Source organism: Squalius cephalus, assembly GCF_949319135.1.
Source record: "Squalius cephalus genome assembly, chromosome: 16".
Taxonomy (NCBI): domain Eukaryota; kingdom Metazoa; phylum Chordata; class Actinopteri; order Cypriniformes; family Leuciscidae; genus Squalius; species Squalius cephalus.
Genome location: NC_137137.1, coordinates 35,975,660 through 36,001,445, shown reverse-complemented (window position 1 = coordinate 36,001,445; position 25,786 = coordinate 35,975,660). Strand labels below are relative to the sequence as shown.

The following is a 25,786-nucleotide window of genomic DNA, read 5'->3' as shown; positions in this document are numbered from 1 at the left end:
TTCAGATAGCAGAACGGAACGGTCGGTTCGTGGTTGTGTGTAGCCTACATGAAATGAATAGCTATTAGGCTACTTGTATTTTAAGTGCAAGAATGATGCAAAATCAGGAGGCAAAATCAAAAGCAGCTGTCTCTTGAAAGATGATTAATCCTCCAAAAATGACAATGAAACAGCAAGTGTGGTAAAAGCAGCATTGATTGCATTACAATGTGTGCAGCTGTGAAGCAGTCAGTGTGTTTCTCCATCTGAGCTCAGTCTCTGCTGAACGCTGAACACTGACGGAGAACACACGCTGTCTGTCGGGAACCCAATGGCAAGACAAATAACCCACGGGAGTAATAATAAATGGTGAGGTTTGATACGTCTTTGTTAAGGGCAAATATTTGGACGTTGACGTCGCGAAGATGGTGCGTGAAGTTCATGGAAAGCTCGAAGGGCTTGTTCTGCTGGCGCTGGCCGGGCTCGGGCTCTTCATGCATGAAGTCACGGCTTTGCCTGCCTGGAGATTTGAGGTATGTCATTAGTTTTGCATCAGTACTAATCATATTTCAGCATAACTCTTCTTCCTTGCATAACTCTAGACGCGCGTCAAAGCGGCGTCACGCGCGTGATGTGATAGCCATTGATACGCTCGAGTTATACAACTAGAAGTCGTTCACACAGACTGGACGAAACGCGACGAATGGGACAGAACGCAACGCAGGGGATCTGAGACGCGGTGAACTGCTTTTAACTTGACGCGTCGTCTTTAAAACGCAACGCTCATGACATGAGACGCGACGCAATGACCAGCGACGTGTGTCTGGCGCATAAAAACAGAGCAGATGAAAGATTGATATCACTGCAGGCATTACCATTACCTTTCATCTGCATTTTCATTCTTATTTATGTGTTTTTTCGCTACATTTAATTTATGTGTTTTTATTTTTTGTTCACTTTTGCTTTTATGCTCTGAAATCTTTGGTATTTCCAAAAAAAAAAAAAAAAAAAAAAATATAATAATAAATTTGTGGGGTTTTCAGGTTTGTACACTTTAAATGATCTATGCCAGTGTACTATTAAAAAAGAAAACTAAAAACCAACAACACACTTTGGTAACACTTTATTTTACAGTGTCCTTGTTACTATGTTACATGTTCTTACCATAGTAATAACAGTAAATTATGCATAATTACATGCAACTAACTCTCAACCAAATCCTTATCCTACCCTAACCTTATAGAACGTACATGTAGTTAATTAATATTACTCGGTACTTAAATATATAATTACACTGTAACAATGACACCTTAAAATAAAGTGTAGCCAACACTTTTAGCATATTTAAAATCTACTGTTGTTCTCAATTTTCTTTCAAGATATATAATAATCAGCATGAAAGGGAAGTTTTACGCTAGTCTTTTCTCCTCTATTGTGTCGTATATACAAGTGAAACGCTTCAGGAACAAGAACAAATGTGGGCGGGGCTTGATTGTGTCTGTCCTCTGTGGGGAATTGATTGGATGGTTGTGGTTTGCTATTGGCTGAACTCATGTGAGTGACAGGTTGCTCCGCCCACATCATCAGAGAAGAGAAGAGATGCTGGAAAGAAGGGGAAGTTATTCTTCACGATGACAGGTTGCTTGGAGGCACATGTAGCTCTGGAAATATGGCCACTCTAAAAACATTTCTGCTGAGCCAGAAATGCCATGAGAGTAATTAGACTAAACATTTTTCTAAATGTTTAGACCTTGAAATGCTTAATCAAAATGTCACTGGATCTTCCAGTGAAGCGTCAGTCTTCTCTCCGGCGGTGATGTATGCTGGATTCTGCAATCATTCAGTGCTCTTAAGCCCCGCCCCTTAAGCACACGCTCATTTGCATAATATTTTGAGTGACACACCCTTCGTCTCAACATCCAATCAACAACTGATGCACTGAACCAAGCCCCGCCCTGCATTTTGTAAGTTTCACTTGGATGTATATTACAATGTTTCCATGTCATCCCGACTTTAAAGTGTAATTTTAGGCATTTGTATGGTATTTGCTACAAATACGAAAAGACGAGGCAGAAACCTGATTTCAGTCGATCTAAATAGCTCAGACATGATGCAAGAACAATCCCTTATAGATGTCACTGACCTCATGCAGTCTTGGCACTTCTTAAACGTTTGTGCAATATTGATTGTAGAAGGAAGGAATGCTTGCAGTCACATAATCTATCTTTCTTCCATCCTGAAATAATATTTGGATTGGCAAGAGTCTTATGAATTAGCTTCTGTCAGGACGGTTTACTCACCTGTGTGTTATTGACCCCTCGACTGTCTCCGGGATTTTAACCCTTGCATTTCTTGTTGTCCAAGGATTTACATCCTGACTGGTTTCTGGAAGTTTAAACTGTGATTTGTGTGTTTGTGTAGCTGTTTGCTTTTGGATTATTACTACACTTCCTCAATAAATCTGTATCCCATGCACATATCAGACCTTTCTATTTCACAGAAGACTTTTCTGGATCTAGCTCTCATATACATCTTCTTGCTCTTGAACAGACAAATACACACAAAATTATGTCAAAATATCCCTCGTAAAGATACTGATCTTGACTGAATAAGTTTTGTAGCTTTAATAAGGATAAAGGCTATATTTTATTTATAAAAAGGAAACTATGCTGGGTTATTTTTCATTTGATTAGCCTGTATTTGATTTCTTGAACTTTGTTCATTTGTATTTTTTTTATTTTTTTATTTTTTTTATTTGTGCTTATTTTATTACTGACTTTTTATTTGCCTTTCACGATGTTTGAAATATATTAAGTCTAGTTGTTCCCTTTCAGTCGCTCACATTCAACGTGATGTCGACGTGACGACGTAATTGGGATCACTTCACTTCTTCACAAAAGGAGCAATTCATTACTCCTGGTTGCATTGGCCTCTATCAAGAGGGTAGGGGACCTGCAGGCATTTTCGGTCGACGAATCGTGCCGAGAATTCGGCCCGGATAATGGCGTGCTCACACCAAACGCGAATTTAATTATTTGCGCGAGTAGATTACATACAAAGTCAATGCAAAGACGCAAATAGACGCGAATGACGCGAATCGGGCGACGCGCTTGCCGAGAAAGCTCGATAATCGCCTCAATCGCGTCTTCCGCGCAAGTTGAAAAACTTCAACTCAAATGGAAAATTCACCGAGTTGAGTGCGCCTCACTACCTAGTCCCTTCCGGGACTAGGTAGTGAACCTGCAAGCGCTGCGTTCGGAGGAGGCAGACCCAGCCCTGGCTTTTCTCTGCGTCTGTACGTGGTTCAAGCAGAGGATGGCCCACTGGACCGTGGATGCCATCGCCTTGGCTTACGAAGCCCGACCCTCTGCCCACTCGGGTTGAGAGCCCACTCCAATAGGAGTGCTGCTTCTTCCTGGGCGCTGGCACACGGCGCCTCACTGACAGACATCTGTAGAGCTGCGGGCTGGGCGACACCTAACACGATCGCTAGGTTTTATAGCCTACGTGTTGAGCTGGTTTCTTCCTGTGTGCTCGCTTCAACCAGCCGGTAACACCGAAGTTCCCGCTCTAGTGTCGGCTTGCTTCACCACTCCCTTCCACTGGAACGGATGCGTGCGCTTTTTGCTCCAGTCGAGTTCCCCACTTAGGCGAACCCTGTAGAGTTCCTCCACACCCCTTCGGCAGTCGGACGTTGCAGAGCATCAGACGCCAGGCCTAGTACTCTATGCTTGTGTAACTTGTGCTAGGCTGGGTTCCATATGTTGTGATCCCTGCGGCGATCCCATATGCGTATTCTTCCACGATCAGCTCCCCGTGTCTTTCCCTTGGCAGAGTTCGCTCTGCCGTCACTGTCTGGTGTTGCCTCCCCCTTCTCAGGCTGGAGCCACCCCAGTGACATAACCGGCCAGTCCATGTGCATTCTCCACATGTACCTCTCTTCAGGCAGGATGTGGCTCTGCAGTGTCCCTCTTCTCTGGAAATGCACGCTTCCCCAGTGTTATCCAAGAGTTCCACTGTGTGGGGTATAACGGAACTGCAGTCTGAACTCCTCTACACAGGCCTTCCGCCCCAGCAGTTGGGGGTCTGAGAGTCTTGCGTAGAGCGCTGGATGTGGCAGCAACCGTGGCGTTTTCCAAGGGATCCCAATTACAGTCATGGCCAAAATTGATGGCACCCCTGATAAATATGATAAAAAATGGCTGTAAAAAATAAATCTGCATTGTTTATCCTTTTGATCTTTCCTTCAAAAAATTCACAAAAATCTAACCTTTCATTGAAGTAAAAGAACTGAAAGTGGGGGTAAATCACATTATGAAACACGCTGGCCATAATTGTTGGCACCCTGTTATTAAATACTTTTTGCAACCTCCTTTTGCCAAGATAACAGATCTGAGTTTTCTCCTATAATGCCTGATGAGTTTGGAGAACACCTGACAAGAGATCAGAGGCCATTCCTCCATACAGAATCTCTCCAGATCCTTCAGATTCCCAGATCCATGTTGGTGCTTCTTCTCTTCAGTTCACTCCACTCATCAGGTCCGGGAACTGGGACGGTCATGGCAGAAGCTTCATTTTGTGCTCAGTTGCCCATTTTTGTGTTGATTTTGATGTTGGTTTTGGATCGTTGTCCTGATGGAAGATCCAACCAGGCCCATTATAAGATTTCTAGCAGAGGCCGTCAGGTTTGGATTTTTTATCTGTTTGTATTTGCTAGAATCCATAATACCATGTATCTGAACAAGATGTCCAGGACCTCCAGCAAATAAATAGGCCCACAACATATAAGATCCAGCAGTGTATTTAACCGTAGGCATGGGGTACTCTTCATCCCTGTGTGCTCCAAACACATCTGCTGGGTTTGCTGCCAAAAAGCCCTTTTTTTTTGTTTCATCTGACCACAGAATCCGGTCGCTTTTGAAGATCCAGTCGTGTCTGACCACTGAATATGCTGGAGTTTACTTTTGGAGGAGTGAGGATGATTTTTCTTGAAACCCTCCCAAACAACATCTGGGGATGTAGGGGTTGTTTGATCATTTTTTTTAGGCTTTCTGACCCCAAGTCTCAACTAATCTCTGCAATTCTCCATCTGTGATCCTTGGAGAGTCTTTGGCCACTCAAACTTTCCTCCTCACCGTGCATTAAGACAGTATAGAGACACGTCCTATTCCTGGCAGATTCGTAACATCTTTAGTTGATTATGACTTCTTAATTATTGCCCTGATGGTCAAAATGGGGATTTTCAATTCTTTAGATATTTTCTTACAGCCACTTTCTATTTTGTGAAGCTCAACAATCTTTTGCTGCACATCAGAACTATATTCTTTGGTTTTACTCATTGTGATGGATGATTCAGGGAATTTGGCCTTTGTGTTTCCTCATATTTAAACTCCTGTGAAACAAGAACTCATAGCTGAACAATTTCATGTTCCTAGTCACCCTGGTGTGCTAAATAAAGGTCAATATTAATGGGAATATACTTCAGAGATATTTTTCTCATAAAAAATTCTAGGGGTGCCAACAATTATGGCCAGCGTGTTTTGGAGAAAAACATTTATTTCATAATGTGATTTACCCCCCAATTTCAATTCTTTTACTTCAATGAAAGGTTAGATTTTTGCGCATTTTTTGAAGGAAAGATCAAAAGGATAAACAATGCAGATTTATTTTTTACAGCCATTTTTTATCATATTTATCAGGGGTGCCATCAATTTTGACCATGACTGTACGTCATCACATCGACGTTACGTTGAACGTGAGCGACTGAAAGGGAACGTCTCGGTTACTGATGTAACCCTTGTTCCATGAAGTGCGTGTGATGTGAATCACGCACGCCAACGTTCATTGGCTCTGTAGACACTCGAAGTTGATAGGGCTCCCTGAAGTGATCCCAATTACGTCGTCACGTCTCCCGTTCCCTCCTTCAGGGAACGAGGGTTACATCAGTGACCGAGACGTTTTTGCTGATAGGTTTGTGAAAACCATGGGCAAGTTTCTCATGTACAGGTAAGTGCGTTTTGTAGGCTGCTGATTTTGTTAATTCAGCTGTGAACAAAATATTTAGCAAAAAGACACCGTATAAAAAGATCTGTTATCTAAACGTTTGACTTTTTAAAGAAGACTTTTGCTCAAGCTAAATCCAAGAGTGTTATTTGATTATAGCTAACTATATGACTTCTAATGAATCCAAGAGTTTACTAGGCCTATATTTTAAAGCTGAAAGTAGCAAGAGCTAAATTGTAGACAATTTTTGTCTGCTATATGCAGTTCAAAGTAAAATAGATCGTGAATATTTACTCTGTTCAATATTACTGTGTTACTGTACTGTTCAATAATGCTATAAACAATCAGTCTGTGATGGGTTTGCCATCAAAAGCATTATTCTCCATGACATCTGGCCCAGTTCTGGCCCACATCTCCCACATTTGTCTGGCTCAAATACGGCATAGAATGACTGTGATGTCTCAACCTGTGTGTGGCTGACAATAGCCTACATATCCGGGCCTCATCTGGGCCAACTATGGCACATATACTCAGTTCTGGCAGCATCAAAAGTTACATGGGCCACATCTGGCCCACACACAGCAAGCCACAACACACACTAAATCCAGCTTGATGTGTGTGGGCCAGATGTGGCCCATGTAACTGAGCCATATGTGCCATAGTTGGCCCAGATGAGGCCCGGATATGTATGCTATCTGGCAGAGGACCTTGTTATTTGTGACCCTGGACCACAAAACCAGTCACATGGGTAACTTTTTTGAAATTGAGATGTTTATATCACATGAAAGCTGAATAAATAAGCTTTTCATTGATGTATGGTTTAGTAGGATAGTACAAAAATCTGGAAATTGAAAATCTGGAATCTGAGAGTGAAAAAAAATCAAAACATTGAGAAAATCTCCTCTATTTATGTTGGCGATTGTGCTGCATTCACTCACAAAAATAAATGTTTTATATATTTACGGTAGGAAATTTACAAAATATCTTCATGGAATATGATCTTTACTTAAAATCCTAATGATTTTTGGCATAAAAGAAAAATCGATAATTTTGACCCATACAATGTATTGTTGGCTATTGCCACAAATATACCTGTGCGACTCGTGACTGGTTTTTTTTTTGATACAGGGTCACATTTAGCCAATTAAATCCACAGAAGTAGTGCTGCCCCACAATAGTTGACTAAATAGTTGAAAAAAAAAACTCCAAAGGAAGTGGCGAAATCAAGCAGTCCGTGAGGGACAGATCGTTAACAGCAGGGAATCCAAACATTCGTCTGTCGTTCATCGACTTCAAAGTCCGCTCGTTCTAATGTTAGCCTAGATAATTGTGTGCTATTATTTAGCACATATTCAAGTGTTTGTGTGGAGAGTGTGTTTACTGCATGACATACCGTCGCCGGTTTATCGCTGCATTCAGTAACGCAAACTGTAAAGGGTTTACTTTTATTTCTGTAAACTCACAATAACAACAAAACGTTGTGCTTTTGTAAAGTAATGAAAACAATCAGGATGCGCTTTCTGCCGTCTCAGTCTCAGTGAACTTGAGCACGTCACAGAAATGAACCGAAACTCAGCGTATACTTTCCTCACAGACATGAGAAATATATCTAGCCTATAGAAAGTTTGAATTGTCCACTTTTAAATGAACAGATTCCAATGGAAAATAAATGTTCTCAGATTGTGTAATCCATATGAAACGTGCATATAGGCGTTGTGAGGGACCAAGCAGTCAAGGGCAAAGAATGCAGGATTTCCAAACAAAGAAAACTATATATTAAATGCCAAACAAAGTTACAAACTAAATAATTTGAAAACTGAACAAAATAAAGTCAGGTCTGGGCCCATAAAAAGGGTCAACTGAACAGAACCAAACTTAACAGTAAGCAAACCAAACTAAACAAAACAAAACAACATGACCTGCCAAATGACACACATGGGGAAGTTATATACACAAAGGACTAGTCCATTACATATACACAGGGAACACCACAAACATCACTTAACACAATTAAAATAAATAAAGTAATTAACTTCAGAAATATCAAGAAATGGGTCATAAACAAAGTAATTTACCCAAATAATTATAATCAACGAAATATAAATAGAATTATAATAAACTAACAAACATACAATTAATCATGCACCCCCCAGCTAATTGGCAGCATGGATTAGCCCAACAGAACAAAATGGCGGCAACTGACGCCAGCCGGTCCTTTATTGGAATGGACCTCCACCGGAGCGCAGCGTCCCAGACAGCCCCAAACCTCCGCTTTTCCCACTTAAGCAACTTAAACTCAAAAGAAATAAACGTTAACAATATACCAATAATAACTAGAAAGTGTGCACCCAAACTAGTAATTTATGGCATGAAACAAATTGAAAATAAAACAGTGAAAATGAACCAAATCTGTGTCTGTCATTATTATGAAGTATGTATTTAGTGTGATCTGTAACCAAGGTATCTCCAACAAATATATAATCATGAAATACTAAAAATAATGAGTAAACAACCCAGAATGAAGGATGCATGTATGCACGAGTGTTTTCAGTTACCATCCTTTTGTGTGGCCACATCATTGGCCATCACAGGCGTATCTCTGCAACCAAAAACACAGAAAACATTACTAATAAAGTAGTAAAATGTTTTGAGTCTCACATTCATAATCATTATGTTTGCCGGTGCGCTGTGGCTTTATGTGTGCGTTTGAGCGCTGTTTAGGCTATGTATTCTATAGGCCATTATTATGATTGATTTATGGCTTATTAATACAAACGTGCAATTAGTCAACTAATGGCTTAAAAGAACGACAACTAGTCGACTAGAAAAGTCTTTAGTCGAGGGCAGATCTACAGCAGGGTTTGACGACCGTTCTCTCTAATGATCGCCAACAATTAAAGAAATGATTATTAGCATTGACAAACCAGAGGACAATCATTCATAAACTCTGTCTGAGGCAGTAAGTAGCAACTAAACAAGAAGAGGATGAAAAATCCAGAATAAACCAGCATGAATTCCATATTTTCAAACAGGATATACAACTACAATCATATCCAATCCATGTCGTTAGACACAGGAACAGAAGGAGGATAAATCTCTCTGCTGGATGGAAAGGCCTGTAGGTAGAAGGTTTATCCAAGTGTCTCGGGAATAGTTTGGCTGCTTTCCTCTTCGTATTTCTGCTACTCTCGAAGAATCATAGCATTTTTTTCTTTGTAGCTCCACACCGCATAGCAATACATGACAAGACACTGTGACCTACATTTCAAAATCTCCAGCTCATTCCCAGATATACAGCTCAGTACAATCAGGGTTCAAGGGACTATTAATGGGAAACCCGACAGGACAACAGAAACGTGATGTAATACACAAGAGAGTGACATCTCTGCTGACAGACTCGACCTACAAAGCTTCATAATCCCTGTCTGTGTTTAGTTATGCCTCTTTCTGAAGCCAAATGTGATAATTCAGAGCATTCTGACGTCATGCTCCTTTCATGACAAAATAAACTAGTTTCTTCAGAGCTATCTTTGTAGAGAGCGAATGATCAAACACTTTCAAGTCATTCATACAACTCAGTAGAGAACCAATTACTCTTTCCTACTCTTATTGCCTCTAAGATTGCCTTATTTATCTAAGATTTCTTCAAGGTCCTGATAAACGAACTGGTGTGACGTCATTCCGAACGAAATCAGGCCAAAACGAAGTTAATTTCGTGACTTTCTGGAAAAGTTCACTCTGGCTTGGTATAATTTGTCCTTGTGGTGATGATGTAGTTTATGTGTCTATGTGGTGTTTTTAATCTGCTTTAAGACAAACCATGTGTAAGTTCATAAGTCGACAGCATTGCTGAGTATTTCCTCCTTAAAACTGCAGTGAACCAAAGACAGTCTCAAAAACACGCTTTGAAATCGCTGGTGTTTCTGACGTCACAAACTACCTTGTAACCAATCAGATCAACGTGTGATCGTCAACCAGTGGATCTCTGAGCTGAGTGAGTGAGTGGAGGCGGGGCTCATTTGCATATTCATAGAACCGTGCATACTAAATGAGGCAAGGGTGTCGAGTTACATTCAAGATATTTTAAGACATCAAGAATAATTTTTTTTTTAAATATGTAATTCTGGTGATCAAAGATGAGTTTTAAGGGATAAAATGATTGACTACAGGGGGACTTTAAAGGTCCTGATAAACTTAAAGGGGTCATATAATGCCATTTTTGTACAAGCTAATATGATGCTTTAGGGTCTAAATTAAAAGTTTGTAATATACTTTAATTAAAAATTCTCATTAGTATTGTAAGAAAACACTCATTTTACCTGGTCAAAAACAGCTCTGTTTTCAGCACGCCATTTCAGTGCATGTGTCTTTAAATGATAATGAGCTTTGCTCACCCCGTCCTCTGTTCTGTGCGTACACCGTTTGTAATAATAACACAATAACCATAACGCGTTGTTCATTAAAAACGTGGGATTATGAATTATATTGAGAACGTCGTACATAGAAAACATGCCGTAATGTACCTGAGTGTAAACAGCCGCATTCATCATGAAGCGTGCAGCAAGCGATTTGCAAAGATTAATATAAAGGTTCATAAAACGTTACACTCACTACTTCTTCTGGAGGTGCAGCAGAAACACGAATAGTTGGTACCGATCCTTTTTTCAGGAGCAGCTTCTTAGCAAAACCAGCTTTATACTGACCCTTGTTTATAAAGCAGTCTGGTGTGAGAAATGATTTGCGCAAACATGAAAGCATTGACGTTGATCGTGGGGAATATTCCCTTCGAGAACAAACTCAGCCACTGCGTCTTCAGCGGTTCGGATTTAGGAACATCAACATGATGCTGTGTTCCTTATTACACCCAAGAACAGACACCACAATCGCTTAGAGCCATTCTGCTCATAGACAGTGCTCCAGCGCATCAACAATGACCGTGCCGGTCCGCGCAGACTTTGATTGACAGCTCGCTCATGAGCGAGGGCGGGTCTGTGTTGAAACGCTGCTGTCAATCAACAATCGTGGGAGGGGCGTCCGACCGTGTGACATCACAAAATCGAACGGCTTGATTTGAGACGGGAAAACATATAAGAAGATTAAAAAAAAAACACTGGATGAATTTTTATCATTTTATGATGGTGTGTACAGGCACTGCCAACACACATTTCAGTACAATCAACTTGTAAAAGTGCATGTACCATTATATGACCCCTTTAAAGCGAAATAGAAGAACGAACTGGTTGACGTCATTTTGAAAAAAAAATTATTTGAAAAGTTTATTTTGGGACTTTCTGGAAAAGTTCAGTCTGGCTGGTAAACACCTCTGAACTCACATTGGTCGATGTGGTGATGATGTAATAGGTGGGAGTGGCTCTGAGGCTCCGCCTTCTTTGAGGTGTAAATCTTCTCCGGTTCATTTCTTCTGTTCAGTGAAAACATGAAATCTCTGGAGAGACGCTTTATAGCAGAAACTCAAGCTGTGATTCGAACTGAAAGAGACTCTGACACTGTTTTCATGTTTAATACAGTAAAGCTGCTGCTGTAAAGCAATCTATTGTATAAAGTGCTGTATGAATAAAGCTTTTAGCTTTTAAAAAGTCAAACGTTTAGATGATAAACATTTTTATACTGTCTTTTTGCAAAATATTTAGTTCACAGCTGAATGAACAAAAATCATCAGCCTTTAAAGAACACTTACATGAGGAACTTGCCCATGGTTTTAACAAAAACATCAGCAAAAACAACTAGACTCAATATATTTCAAACATCGTTAAAGGCAAATAAGAACAAATAACTGAAAAACCCCTAATAAATACAAATGAACAAAATTTAAGAAATCAAATATAGGCGAATCAAATGTAAAATAACCCAGCATAGTTTCCTTTTTATAAATAAAATATAGCCTATATCCTTATTAATTAGTTATTCAGTCCAGATCAGTGTCTTTACAGGGATATTTTGACATAATTTTGTGTGTATTTGTCTGTTCAAGCGCAAGAAGACGTGAAAGAGATTATAAACTTTCCATCCCAAGCTGCTTAATGTCAGTCTCGGCCTCGGTTCATGGTGTTATCGCCAGTCTAACAGAGAAGCTAAATGAGGAAACCGTGGCAATCATACAGGTTCCAGTCGGACTAAAGGTTTCACAATGGATGGAATACAACCAGAACTGGGTGACAAATGCACCTTCTGGTTTATCTCTGTTCCAGTGGGTTCTTGGGCAACGGAAACCCATTGAAGCCTGTGAGCCCCCGTGTCCCAGTTGTCCCAGTTGACTTGTACATTGGCAAGCAGCACCAAACCTCAGACCTGGGCAAATAATGCGGCTTCACATAGTGTCCCACTATAAAGCTAAGTTGTATGTTTGTTGATGGACAATTGATAGAATATCCACCAATTCTGAGGTATTGTTGTTGAACCATCGGTCTAAATCCTCTGTGATGTCCATAATCGGACATACAGTTTGCAAAGACTTGTATGCATTCTGGATAACTCCCCTGTGTACCAAAGTATGTTCTAAGAAGGTTTTGGCTAATGTTCCCATTAAAATATGCAATCTGAATCTTTTCTGAATGCTCAAAATAGTAGTAAAATGTTCTTTTTCTTGGCTAAGCGAACATTTCCCTGTCAGCTGGGTATTAGCTTCACATTCGGGATGCACCGATATGAACATTTTGGCTGATACCGATAATTCTTTATATTTGAAAGCCAATAACCAATATATTTGCCGATAAATCTAAATCCAAATTTTTATATAATTTTTGAGAGAAACAAAAGTCTCACCATTAAATCCATGTCCCAAACACACAATTATGTTCTCATTATAATTGTATGTAGCCGATACTACAGACTTGCGCTGCACATGTTGCACTGAACTGTATTTTCCTTTTTTCTCCAATCATATTTCAAGCAATTCAAAAGCATCATGTTGATCAGTGCGCATCTGAAGTGTCTCAGCTGGAGGAAATAATATATTATTTATCGGCTTTAATATATCGACCACATTTTCTTATCGGGGCGATAACGATAACATTTAAAGCTACACTGTGTAATTTTTTTAGTTGATTCTTAGCAAAAAACACTTAGTTCTTTCAAAAATATATGTGCTCATTAATGTATATTTACTTCTTTCAAGTAATAAAGTATTCTCTTAAGTTTATAATCTGCCATTGAAAGTACATACGGGTGAGGGGTTCGAATGCCGGTCGCCATGTTGCCCCTCCATCTTGAAACTACATTAGCCAAAGAGGGACATACCTGTAAATTCAAGCTTCGCCTTTTGCGTTTTTCACTCAGTGACACCGTGACGAATGCGAGGGGGAGATTACTCGCGAGCTCGCGAGTGCCGGCAGATTTGAAAGATAGTGTGGTGTGTGTGTGTGTGTGTGTGTGTGTGTTCACTCACATTTGAAAGAGAGAATTAAAACGTCAACGCGACAGGCAAATCAGCAAGACCATAGTCAATATTGGAGTAACTTTTCCCAGATGGAAAGAGCTCATGAGGAGCAAAGATTTTAAAACGGACGCCGAAGTTGCCTGCTTTCTTCTCGACAGGTAATCCAGCCTGTTTGTGTAAATAATAACTTCATCCTCGCGTCAATGGTGAAAAAGTATTGTTTACCTTATAACATAAATCTGTGCTGCGACACAGGTGATGAATAGTTTTAAAGGCGCAATTTAAGCTATAGGCCTATAAAAAAAAGGACACTGTAAATTTGAGTTATTTTTAATTGCTTTTACTTTGTACACATTGTAACGTTAGCCTAATCTGATTATGCTGGGATAGCCGATTCCAAGGGTGACGTTTACCTCCTGACATCTGTCCTGTAGTTTTATTCATTTTAGAGGTATTGTTTATTATTGTCATGGACGAAGTCGATAACTGGAAGCCATGTTAATCTTGGAATAATACGGCCACCGTAGGAGTGAAAACGCCCTCGGAATTGAGAGGAACAGAAACTAATATTCACTGGGTAGTCATATACAATTTCACCGCTAGATGGGGGAAAATATCACACAGTGTAGCTTTAAGATGAACGTCGGCTGATACCGATATAGTGGCCGACATATCGAGCATCTCTACTTCACATAATCTTGAAATGTATTCATTACATCCAAGCCTTCATGTTTCTGCTTGGTGGTTGTGTGCTTTGTAGAGGTGTAACGATACACTCAAGTCACGATTCGATACATATCACGATACTGAACTCACGATACGATATTATTAGATACTCCAAGACATATGATAAAAGGTTAACAAAAAATGAAATGGTGATTAAAATGCTAAATTTATTACATTGTGTGTGTAAATGAATAGACTCGGACTTGGTGCTGGAACCCAAAGCACAGGACAATAGAGACGCCAGAATAACAATATTCACGATTCTGGAGCTGAAAACATAATTATTTTAGACGAATATGCTTGATCTCTGTCACTGACTAGATATATTTAAAATAATGTAGGCCACTTTTTACCAGTAACATCAGACATTTGGCATTATCAGGACACACAAATATTCCCCCATTGAATTATTATACATTACATACAATCTTTTTCTCTCACAGTAACTTTCATTTTGGGTGAACTATACACACAATATTGTCATGCGATATATTGTGATACGATATATTGTTACACCCCTAGTGCTTTGAATGATTCTTTAGATAGTCCTGTGACTTTCTGCTTATAGTTGCACTAACTCGAGAGAGACCCGCCTGGAGTCTCGAACTCCTTTACATCGCCAGATCGAGGTCAGCTCAAGACATTTAGTGTTATTAAAGCGGACGGCGAGCTGATCGCCCCGAAACATTGCCATTTGGGAGTTCCACTCTGTCAACTTATGTTGGATCCAAAATACCTTTTTCCATTTGAAATCATTTTCCACTGGACAGAAATGTCCTGATTGCCAAGAGTGCGGCTTAGAAACCCGTGTCATGTGATATAAAGTCAGTCTGAATCCGTTCAGGAATGTCCTCTCTGCCCTGTCGGACCAAAATAGTCTCCATCTCCACTAGTCTTGACTTTATCAGCGTTTTCAAGTGGAGTCTGCAAGCCTTTTCACTTTTAAAACACTCAAACACTCGCACACTTATCAACACTTGACGCTTTTCCAGAAGACTGAGATGAAAAAGTCAGCAAGTACATTACAGCCCGTATAGGAAATCATGCTGTCATCCAGTCTGAAGATCTGTGTGAAACACAACGCAGCCAAGCTTCATGCAAACACTGTGGACTTCTAACCCAGGGACTGTCTGGCGTGTGTGTGTGTGTGTGTCTGTGAATGTCTGTTTCAGACACTGGTTTAGGGTCAGATTACCAGTGAAGTGAAGCTTTGGACAGCGTTATGAAACCCAGAGAGTACGCTCAACATTAACTTCAGAGTTCAAATCCAGGCCAAATACCTTCTGGAATTACAATATAAAAATCAGGCTGTTTTTTATGGCTAGTAAGAGGAATGTTTTAATTTTTATTCATTTAGACTTGGCATCTTCCTGCCAATTCATTACAGTGCACATTCTTATGAAGTCAAAACACATTTTTTTGTGGCTATTAGCTTTGAGGCCTTCAATATAATTGACAATCTTTTAGCGCACATACACTTAAGAGTCTCGTTTTCCTGCCAAACTGACTCTAATTATTGATCTTGCATGCATGGGTTTATGCATATTTTTGTCCAGTACAATCCTCGTCTCGACAGTTAAATTGACCCTCCCACTGGATTATAAATACTATCTGTCACCAGGTAGTATTTGGTCGAGTTGGCACTATTTTCATCGTGTGAAGAAAGTTGCTGTAATTCAATCACTGCTGATTTGAAATATATTCATGAAAGTGTCTTCATTGCTTTCAATCGTGCTTTTGAAAAAGAACCCTGTGATAGGCCCCGCCCCTATGTCATGTGATAGGCCCCGCCCCTATGTCATGTGATAGGCCCCACCCCCCTGTAATGTGATAGGCCCCGCCCCCTACTTCCAGTGAAGGACATCACACAGGAAACAATTTCATGGGGTCTTTAAAGTTACATTAATTACTTTTTGTTGTTGATGATAGGATGATTTTGTCTGCAAGTCGCCTTCTTTATTGATACTTTGAGATAACAAACTCCCAGAATAAATGTTGTACAACTGTAGCTCAAATCTGAATCCAAAAGTTTATTTACACAGTCATTCAGTTGTTATGTACATGTAGTGATATGATGCTGATCTTATACTCTCTCTATTTTAAATTAGCTGAATCTTCCTTGATTACACATTCAATCACTGCAGTAACACTATGAGAACTGTAGTAATGCTATAATTTCACTTTTATACCCATATATATATATATAGGCTATATATATTATGTATATATCTTCCATACCATCAAGTGTTGGCAGCTCTGCATCTGATTTTAATAATTGTTTTGTTTAAATACACTGGATGTCAAAAGTTTAGAATTATTAACATTTTTAATGTTTCTAAAAGAGTCTCTCGTGCTCACCAAGGCTGCATTTATTTTCTCAAAAATACAGTAAAAATTGTGAAATATTATTACAAAATAAAACAGCTGTTTCCTATGTGAATATATTGTTAAATTTTATTGATTTATGTGATTCAAAGTTGAATTTTCAGCATCATTACTCCAGTCTTCCACAAAAATCTGCATCAGCACAACTGTTTTCAACATTGATAATAATCATAAATGTTTCTTGAGCATCAGATCATCATATTAGAGTGATTTCTGAAGGATCATGTGACACTGAAGACTGGAGTAATGATGCTGAACATTCAGCTTTGATCACAGGAATAAATTACACTTTACTATATATTCACATAGAAAACAGATGATTTACATTATAACAATATTTACTGTATTTTTCTTTAAATAAATACAGCCTTGCTGAGACTTCTTTCAGAAAAATTAAAAGTCTTTGCACACTTTTGACCACCAGTGTAGATAAAATGACTGAATTAAAAAGGTAACTCTGTTGTGTTTGTGATTAAACCAAATGTTCTCAGTACATATTACAACAATCTTGAACAAATCTAATATGAGCTCAATAGCAGATCAGAGCAGCTTGGGGTTTTAAATGAAGAATTGTTCATATTTTCCACTTGTGAAAATTTTAGGCTACACTAAATATTATAATACTGTAATGTATTGAGCAGTATCACACCAATGTTGTGCATGCACAGTCCTGAAAAGAGCATTCAATAATTGTTACATCCGATAAAAAGAGAAATCTGACTTAACAACCGAACCGAGCTTTCCTCCGACTGCGCTTACTTCACTCCCGACTAATCAACACAAGATGTGTTTCTGGCTTAACAAAGCCGTTATTAGAGCGAATCACCTCACAAGTGGAGTTATCACTCTTTCAGGAGCAAACGTGGCACAGACGGACCTTCATGGAAAATCCTGCTCACAGATCAATCTAATCTAATCTGAGATTTCTTTGTCCAAGGAAGAAGCTCTCATGTCTGGTGTTTTAATCATTGGGATTCATAAAGACGCCCGCTCCCATGTGCTTCACCTTTCCAGAAACAAACGCTACACGCTCACTCCAGAGAAACTAAAGTGGGACAAGTTCAAGCTGACCTACAAGTAAGAATCTTCCTCGGTTTTTATGTGTTTGTACCACATCACAGCTCATACACTTTAAGCCTTGCATGGCTGCTGCTTCTTTACATTTCATAACCATTTTACATTTTTACAAGTCCAGAAAAGCATTAGGATTATCTAACTCTCAGAGTATTAGTATTTTAGTAGAATAAGTTGACATGTAATTCCAAAGTTACTTATAGTCAGTAGAATGTCTAAAGTGGACTAAAAAAATAAAGTGTAACCACTAGATGTGTATTTTTGTTACCTTTGCTCTGCGTGTCACTGTTGTGTTCGTGCAGACTGCTGTCGTTTCCCAGGAATCTTCTGAATGCCAGTGACACGAGGAGAGGCGTCTCCAAGGCCTTCTCCATGTGGAGCGACGTCTCGCCCTTCAGTTTCCGTGAAGTCCCTTCCGATCAAGAGGCGGACATCAAAATCGGTGCGTCAACACATTCATACGTTTGTTTGTTGCAGTTTGTTGTGTTCCGTTATTTTAGACCAAATCATTGAACGTTTTGGTTTTTAGAATATTTTACTTCATCGGAATGGTACGAAATTTGGTAAAGGTTTTGGCACTTGGTGTGTGAACACACACACACCAAAATCATGTTCACGATTCGAAAAGGTAAGATGGCCCTTAAAAAAAATATAGTCACAGAAAATTTTTACGTTCGCAGTAAGAAATGAGCGCATTGGAAACGAATGGGATGCGTATTTTATCTAGTGGAAACGTTTTGTGCTGGGCACAAACAAACTCTAACTGTGACTAAATCAAAGCCATAAATCTAAACAAGTTGTGTTTTAAATTTGAGGTTGAAATCTAAAAAAAAATAGCTTTCAGTAAGAGTAATATATGAAAAATATATTTCATATAAAATTTAAAAATAGTATTTGTATGCATTTTTCACAATATTAAACTTAAACTTATCTCACTTATTTTTACTTCCATTTAAAAAAAAAACTTGCTTCACTTCTGTAATAATCTGCCAAGTGTCTCCTATAAAAAGAGACCAAACTTAAGTCTGTTGCTCCAAAGCATTCAAGATCTACGAGAGTTTTCAGGTCTATGCTCAAAAAGTGATTAACAAATGGATCATAAATATAACTTTGCACCATACAATTCCCTATAAATAGTAATTATTAAATAAAAAAACATTATCAAACTAAAATATAGTACATTAATTTAATTGAAATAAAAATATGGTCATGTATGACCGCCATGCGAACAGCACCCCAGAGGGTTAAAGTAACACAGAATAATGAATAAAAGATAATAAGACCAACACCAGATTAATCCTTTATTACATAATCATCATGAATAATGATTAGCATTTGTGATGTGGTTGAACTGATAAAAAAAGTTTTTCACTGGGGCTAATTGTGAGATGCATTATTCATGGAAACACAAACAAATCTGCAATATCTGCTGTGCCATAATGCGTATAGAATGGGATCTTTGGATCATATTGGTTGTTTGACTTTCGGCAGGTTTCTACTCTGTAAACCACACCGACTGTCTACAGTCCTACTTGCACCACTGTTTCGATGGCATCACCGGGGAACTGGCCCACGCCTTCTTCCCTCAGACCGGAGAGATCCACTTCGACGATGACGAGTACTGGATTCTGGGAAACATGCGCTTCAGCTGGAACAAAGGCAGGTGTCGTTTTCCCCCACCGAGGTCATGTCCACACGTTTGAAAACGAAAAAATGTTTGCTAAATAGAATTATCCAGTCAGAAGAATCGCGTAATAACTTAATTATTTATTTTTCCGTCTGTATCATCTCAGTGAGATTTTGTGAGGTGAATTGAGCGTACATTAGTCAACCCATACATTCGAAAACGGCGTTTTCGTTTAAAAACACTCTCCGTAGCGTTTTCAGGTGTTACTAGGCGTTCAGGCGTTACTACATTACTAGACGTAATGTAGGCTACGTCTACATTAATCCAGATACATTAGAAAACAGCGTTTTCGTTTAAAAACGCTCTCGGACAGAGTTATCTGGATTAATGTAGACGTAGCCTCAGTGTGAACTAAGAAAATAAGAATCTGATTATTTACTTCGCTGGAGAAAGAGTGCAGTAATTGTTGCTTCCTGGGTATTACGATGTTCATTATACCAAAAGAAATAGAGATATCATTAAATTGACCAGATAAAACATATCAAAACACCTACTTAAAGGCACACTATGCAGTTTCTGTTTTTCTCAAACAGCGCCCCCTAGAGTCGCTGTGGAGTACTTGTATTTAATGTTGCTGTCGTAAATGCCAGTCACGACTTCCGACCACGCTTTCTTCGTCGACTCTGCCATGATTCACGTCTGAAATGTGTGCTAGTGTCTTCCATAGAGGCTCTTAATGTGTTGTTGATGTATGTGACGTCGTGCCGTAAAGCAAGTCGTGATTCTCGCGAGATTTGGCGGGGCGCCACCTCTCAAACTTGCTATCGAAATGATTTCGAAGCTGTTATATTAAGGTACAAATCTTGCATGGTGTGCCTTTGACCTGCAAGTGCCTTGTTTTCAGTTTGAAATAATAAGAAGCTAAGAAGCAAAATTTTCCAGTTGAATTCTCCAGTTATTAATTTCTTTAGCCTCTGAAACAGGGTTGAGTTGAGGCATTTTGTCAATCATAAAGCCACAGTTGTATATTCAACACCAAGTATGTTCTGGTTGGCTGCAATTGTGTGGCGTTTTTGCTTTTAGTATAAAAAAATGACTTATTATTGGAAATGTGTCAAACGTGCCTGGCCAGAATACTTTTGTATGATTTCCTACTGGTTAAAAAAGACGCTGAATTCTTAAATTCTGGAAGGCAAATCATGCAATTTCTAGAAGGCAAGTAATAAAGCGTCTCAGCTGGCAAACTTTTACATGCGCATGACAGGCGTTTGTTCATGGGAAGAAAAAAGCCGTTTTGAACATGTTTCTGTGTGTGATTGTTGTTGTATTCAGGCGTGTGGCTGACAGATCTAGTTCACGTGGCGGCTCATGAGATCGGTCATGTACTGGGATTGATGCATTCCCAGAATACCAAAGCTTTAATGCACCTCAATGCCACACTGACGGGCCGCAAACTAATTACTCAAGATGAGGTCTGGGGCTTACATCGACTCTACGGTATTTTACACATAAGCACAAATAAACATTCAAAAATATGTAAAATCTGGATTAATTATTACCTTTCTACAATTACCTGACACCTTCTTATTTGCTGTTTTACTGTCCATGCCACTGCAGGATGTTTGGATCGATTATTTATCTGTCCTTCTTGGGCAAGGAAGGGTTACTGTGACAGCAAGAGGAGGCTCATGCAGAAACACTGTCCGTCCAGCTGTGACTTCTGTTACGGTAAGAGGCCTGTTACTTAGACCAGGGATCACCTAAAAAACGAATTGTGTATAGAAAAACCATGAGACAGATTAGAGCTAAACTACATAAAGTTTGGTCCAGCCACTTAGATAGAAACAGTAAATGCACTGAACGTGGGTCTACACTTGTAATGCTAGGGAATGAGATGAGGAGTGAAATGTCTGATTTTTTTAAAACAAACAAGTTAGTAAAGAAAGAGTGGTGCTGGAACACTCAATCAATCAGCATGTTCAGCGCCCAAGTCCCACCTCTGAAAGTTCCTGAACTTTGCAAAAGTACTACCTCCCGAGCAGAGACTTCCTGAGGGGGAAATATTTACCCGGAACTTCATTTAGACCCTGATGATGTGTGGCACAGTGAAGAGCTACAGTAGTGACCGGAGAGAGAGAGAACAACAGACATCAGGCTTTGAGTGTGAGATGTGAAAGGGGCCAGCAAGAGCCAGTAAGTGTCACAGTTAGAAAAGGACCCAAAAGCGAAAGCTGGTTACAGAGATTTATTGAATAGCAGATAAATGATAAAATTGGCTGTCTGCCGGTCACTGGCCATCTAGGCGGACACAGAACAGGAGAATGAAACTCAAAAGGACTAGGCTACAACCAGGCGGGGTGAAAGGCACAGGTAGTTGCTGTCAGAAAGCGCGCACTGGAAACGACGAGTACTGACTCCACTTGGCAGAAACAGCAGCACAGAATAGCAGGCTTGTTGGCAGAGGATAACAGGTGGTACTTCTCGTCTGATACACACACAGGACGGAACAGGACAAGATTAAGAAGAGGTAAATCACAACGATGAGGCGTCTGTAACAGGCATGAATGAACAAACAACAAACCGACAAAGAGGAGAGAAGATGAGATCTAAATAGAAAGAAGATCAGGGCAAAGGGGAACAGGTGTGAGATGATGAGCGAGGGCCCGAACGCTGATTGAGATAGCGGACAGCCGTGCGAGAGCGCACGTGGAGAAGAGGGAGAAGGAAAACAAGCTGAGGAATCAAACTTGACTCCTGACAGTAAGAAACAGGGCTAATCTTTCGGAGGATCTTGAAGGGACCAAGAAACGCAGGCCCAGTTTCTGAAACTCAATAGAAAGAGGGAGATCCCTTGCTGAGAACCAAACCTTCTGGCCTGGACAGAGTAGTGCTCCAGATCTGCGGTGGTGATTAGACTTTTCCTATTGCTGTTCAATTGGGCTGTCCGAGCCCTCCTTCAGGAACCCAGACTGGCACAAGGGGACATACTTACAGAGGAATGGTATAAGGTGTTAGCGAACTCTTCCCTAATCAGATGTGAGCTCTAAGAAGTGTGGTTGTTACAGACCATGCATCTTAGGGTCTGCTCCTGGTTAACCCTCCCTGTTTGATCATTAGATTGAGGGTGAAAAACAAAGACAGGCTGATGGATTATCCAATGAGACGACTGAAAGCCTTCCAAAACAGGAAAGTGCCCTGGGAGATGCTGTGAAAGCGGTGTCCCCATTCTTTAAATACCAACTTCACTGCAGAGAGCTCCTGATTTCTGATCTCAAAGCTCCTTTCAGGGTGAGATCTACATTCTCAATGAAGAGCAACTCAGGACATGGAGGGTCAGTATGGTACTCGATCCCTGCTTGAGCTGAATAAATGCCTGGCCAGCCTTCACAGTCCACAGGAACTGCCTAGAGGGATTCTCCGTTAGAAGTGGTTCTGCAGTAAAAGGGTTCTGCTAGTTTCAAATGAATCATCTGTAAAAATGGGCAAAACCTTGGAAGCGTTGGACTTGTTTGCAGGGTTTTGTCCCATGCGTTGACCAGCCTAAATGGCATTACCTAGTAATTGTAATGGCCAGTAGGGGTGGTGAAAGGTAGTCTTGTGAATGCACAAGGTGTTCTGGAGATAGAGTTTAGTGAAGATGGTTAAGGGCCTGTACTCTCCATTCCAGTTCTCTCTGGAGCAGAAAATGAACAAAGCTTTACTTGTGGTGAACAGGTTCCAAGCATCTTAATGGCTCAGCCATAGGGTCTATGGCAGACCTTCCTGCAGACTTCAGTACCAACCCTTATCTCACACATCTTCCTGTTATTTCTGGTTCAGGTATGTCTGATTAGGGTTGGCTACCCCTGGTCTATGGGGTTGAAGTTACATTGCACTACATTTGAAGAGGCCAGCAACTCTTGAGAGGCAGGGGGCAACGCAGAAGAGTCAAGTAGTGGTGTGAGATAAACAGGCAATAGCTTGAGGATGGCAGAGTGACAGACAAGAAGTATAACAGTTAGAGCTCCATCTAGTCCAGGATCTAGAGGACCAATCAATCTGTGGATTATGATCAGAGGTAGCTTTGTGGAAGATGATTGGAGATGATTGGCAAGTGCAGTCCTTAAAGTTACATCTGAATTGACAAAGGCCTTGAGATTATGATGCTCCCATGTCTCATGCACCACACCATTTTAAACTATACTCCATTAACCGTGAGCACGGATGGACATGCTCAACGTATGCCCACAATAACTCCGCAGTCATACTCTGCATGCTTGAATAAGCATTTGAGATCATAAATGGGCATTTTGTGATATTTGATTCAAATGCGAAGCGGGCTTTAGTATATTAGATGCATGGAGACTAATCATTCTCTGATTCCCCAACCTACTTAACACTGTCAGCATTTTTACACTTCAGCACCACTCCCAATCCCAAAGTTTAGCAGATTAATGAATAGATGTTTGGAGTCAACAGTGGAGAGGGAGCGAGGCCACCTTCAACACTGGGAGTGTACAAGAGAACAATTCCACTGCTAGCAACCATAATTCATTGATGTTCTGGATGAATAATAAGTGCTGATTTCATTTTAACTTTCAAACAGAATTCCCATTTCCCACTGCCCCGCCAACTGCAACCCCCCCACGGACAAAACACAAGTTTGTTGTGGAGGGAAAGAACCTCACCTTCCGCTGTGGTAAGAAGATCGCAGCCAGGAAAGGCAAAATCTAGTGAGTTCTTGTTTTTCCACACACAGATTGTTATATTAACTCTGACTGGTTTCCATATTCATGCTGTTTCTAAAAAAGTTTTATTACACTGCCTATAAAAGCATTTGCCCCTTGGTGGTTTTTGTGTTTTATTGGTCTACAATAGTGCTTCTCAGACCTGTCCTGGGGATCCCCCACAATCACATTTTGGATGTCTCCCTCATAGTCACACCCAATTCAAGTCTTGCCGGCTCTACTAATGAGCTAATGAGTTAAAGCTGCAGTCGGCAAGTCTGGCAGATTGAGTGGACTTAGCAAAAATTTTGAATGTTTACAACTCTCATGCCCCTCCCTCACTACCAGCGAGCCCCCTACCATCGAGTTTGTGCTCGTCAGTGCGTGTGCACCAGATTTTCTGTGAACGCGCTCGTCTCTTCAGCATCGAAGCATCATTTTCTTTTCTTTGGTTGTTTTGGACCTCCTAGCTCTGGTTGTTAACCGAGGAATTGGAAGCTTGTTAGTAGATTTTCTCTCCTCCATCACGCTTCGTACAATCCAACACACCTGCGAACTTCAGGCGTGTGCATGTGATATTGTAACGTGTGCGAGAGGGGAGGGGGATCTGTGGCGTGTGCACGAACTGTGATTGACAGTCAGATCTCACACAGCCCTGCGCTGATCGGACCAGAAGAACCGGGAGCGGTGGATTTTTGCAAAACAAATAACAGGCTTCAGGTGGAGGTAGAAGCGCGGGTTTTTTTCTAAAACCGGCTGATTTATGTTTTTCTGTCGGAGCAAAGTGTCGGTTTCAGTGAATATGAAATAAAAAAAATCTTGCCGACTGCAGCTTTAATCAGGTGTGTTTGATGAGGTCCACATCCAAAATGAGTTCATGAGTTCTCAAATGAATTAAGATCTGGGAACGTATTGTAGGAACATCCTAACTCTGAATCCTATTTAAAATGTATGTGTGCATGCACCTGTCGTCAGTCTGGAGGAGATGTTTTGTGAAAAGCTGGGCAACTCCGGCCCTCTATAGGTCCACTGTCCTGCAGAGTTTAGCGCCAGTCCTGGATCAAACTCCTGAAGACCTTGATTAGCCTGTTCAGGTGTGTTTGTTTAAGGTTGGAGATTAACTCTGTAGGAAAATGGATCTCCAGGGCCTGACTTGCCATTATTAGTGAATGAGACCCATTATCTCAGTTTTCACTCCTGGTCCTCGGGACCAAATTTAATGCGTTAATGCAATGCAAATGATTTTGGTGATTACATCAAATGTTGTCAGTTCATATGACAATAATCTAAGATTATGTGAAAGGGAACATGAAGGGCTTTGGTCAATCCTTTAAGTTTGCACAGTTTGAAATCTGGATGTTTTTCAGGTATATTCAAGCATATTTAAGGTTTGTGTTTGTTACAAATGTCCTAACCATGAGCATTCTCCCACACCGACAGCTGGTATAAAGACGGCGAGCTTCTGGAATTCTCTCATCCCGGATACATTTCCCTGAAAGATGACCACATCACAATCGTGGCGAATGCCATCAACGAGGGCACATACACCTGCATTGTGAGGAAGAAGAACAAGGTGCTGACCACGTACTCTTGGAGGGTACGAGTGCGCTTCTGAGACACTCTTAAAGATTTAGTTCACTTCAGAAGTAAAATTTCCTGATCATTTACTCTCCCACACGTCATCCAAGATGTTCATGTTTTTCTTTCTTCAGTCGAAAAGAAATTAAGGTTTTTGAGGAAAACATTCCAGGATTTTTCTCCATATAGTGTCTTCAATGGGGTCCAACGGGTTGAAGGTCCAGATGTGAATTTCAGTGCAGCTTCAAAGTCTCGACACGATCCAGCCGAGGAATAAGAGTCTCATCTAGACAAACCAGCGGACATTTTAGA

The 25,786-nt window shown here is 40.3% G+C and overlaps 1 protein-coding gene across 1 annotated transcript; it reads left to right on the top strand.

Moving 5' to 3' along the window:
- Positions 1-258: 258 nt before the first annotated feature.
- mmp23ba (matrix metallopeptidase 23ba) lies at positions 259-25,605 on the top strand. The gene is made up of 8 exons (XM_079896345.1): positions 259-512; positions 17,427-17,566; positions 17,866-18,005; positions 19,055-19,222; positions 20,523-20,687; positions 20,808-20,918; positions 23,776-23,902; positions 25,337-25,605. The coding sequence occupies exons 1-8, from the start codon at positions 405-407 to the stop codon at positions 25,509-25,511; spliced, it is 1,134 nt and encodes a 377-aa protein (XP_079752471.1). The 5' UTR covers positions 259-404; the 3' UTR covers positions 25,512-25,605.
- Positions 25,606-25,786: the final 181 nt, after the last annotated feature.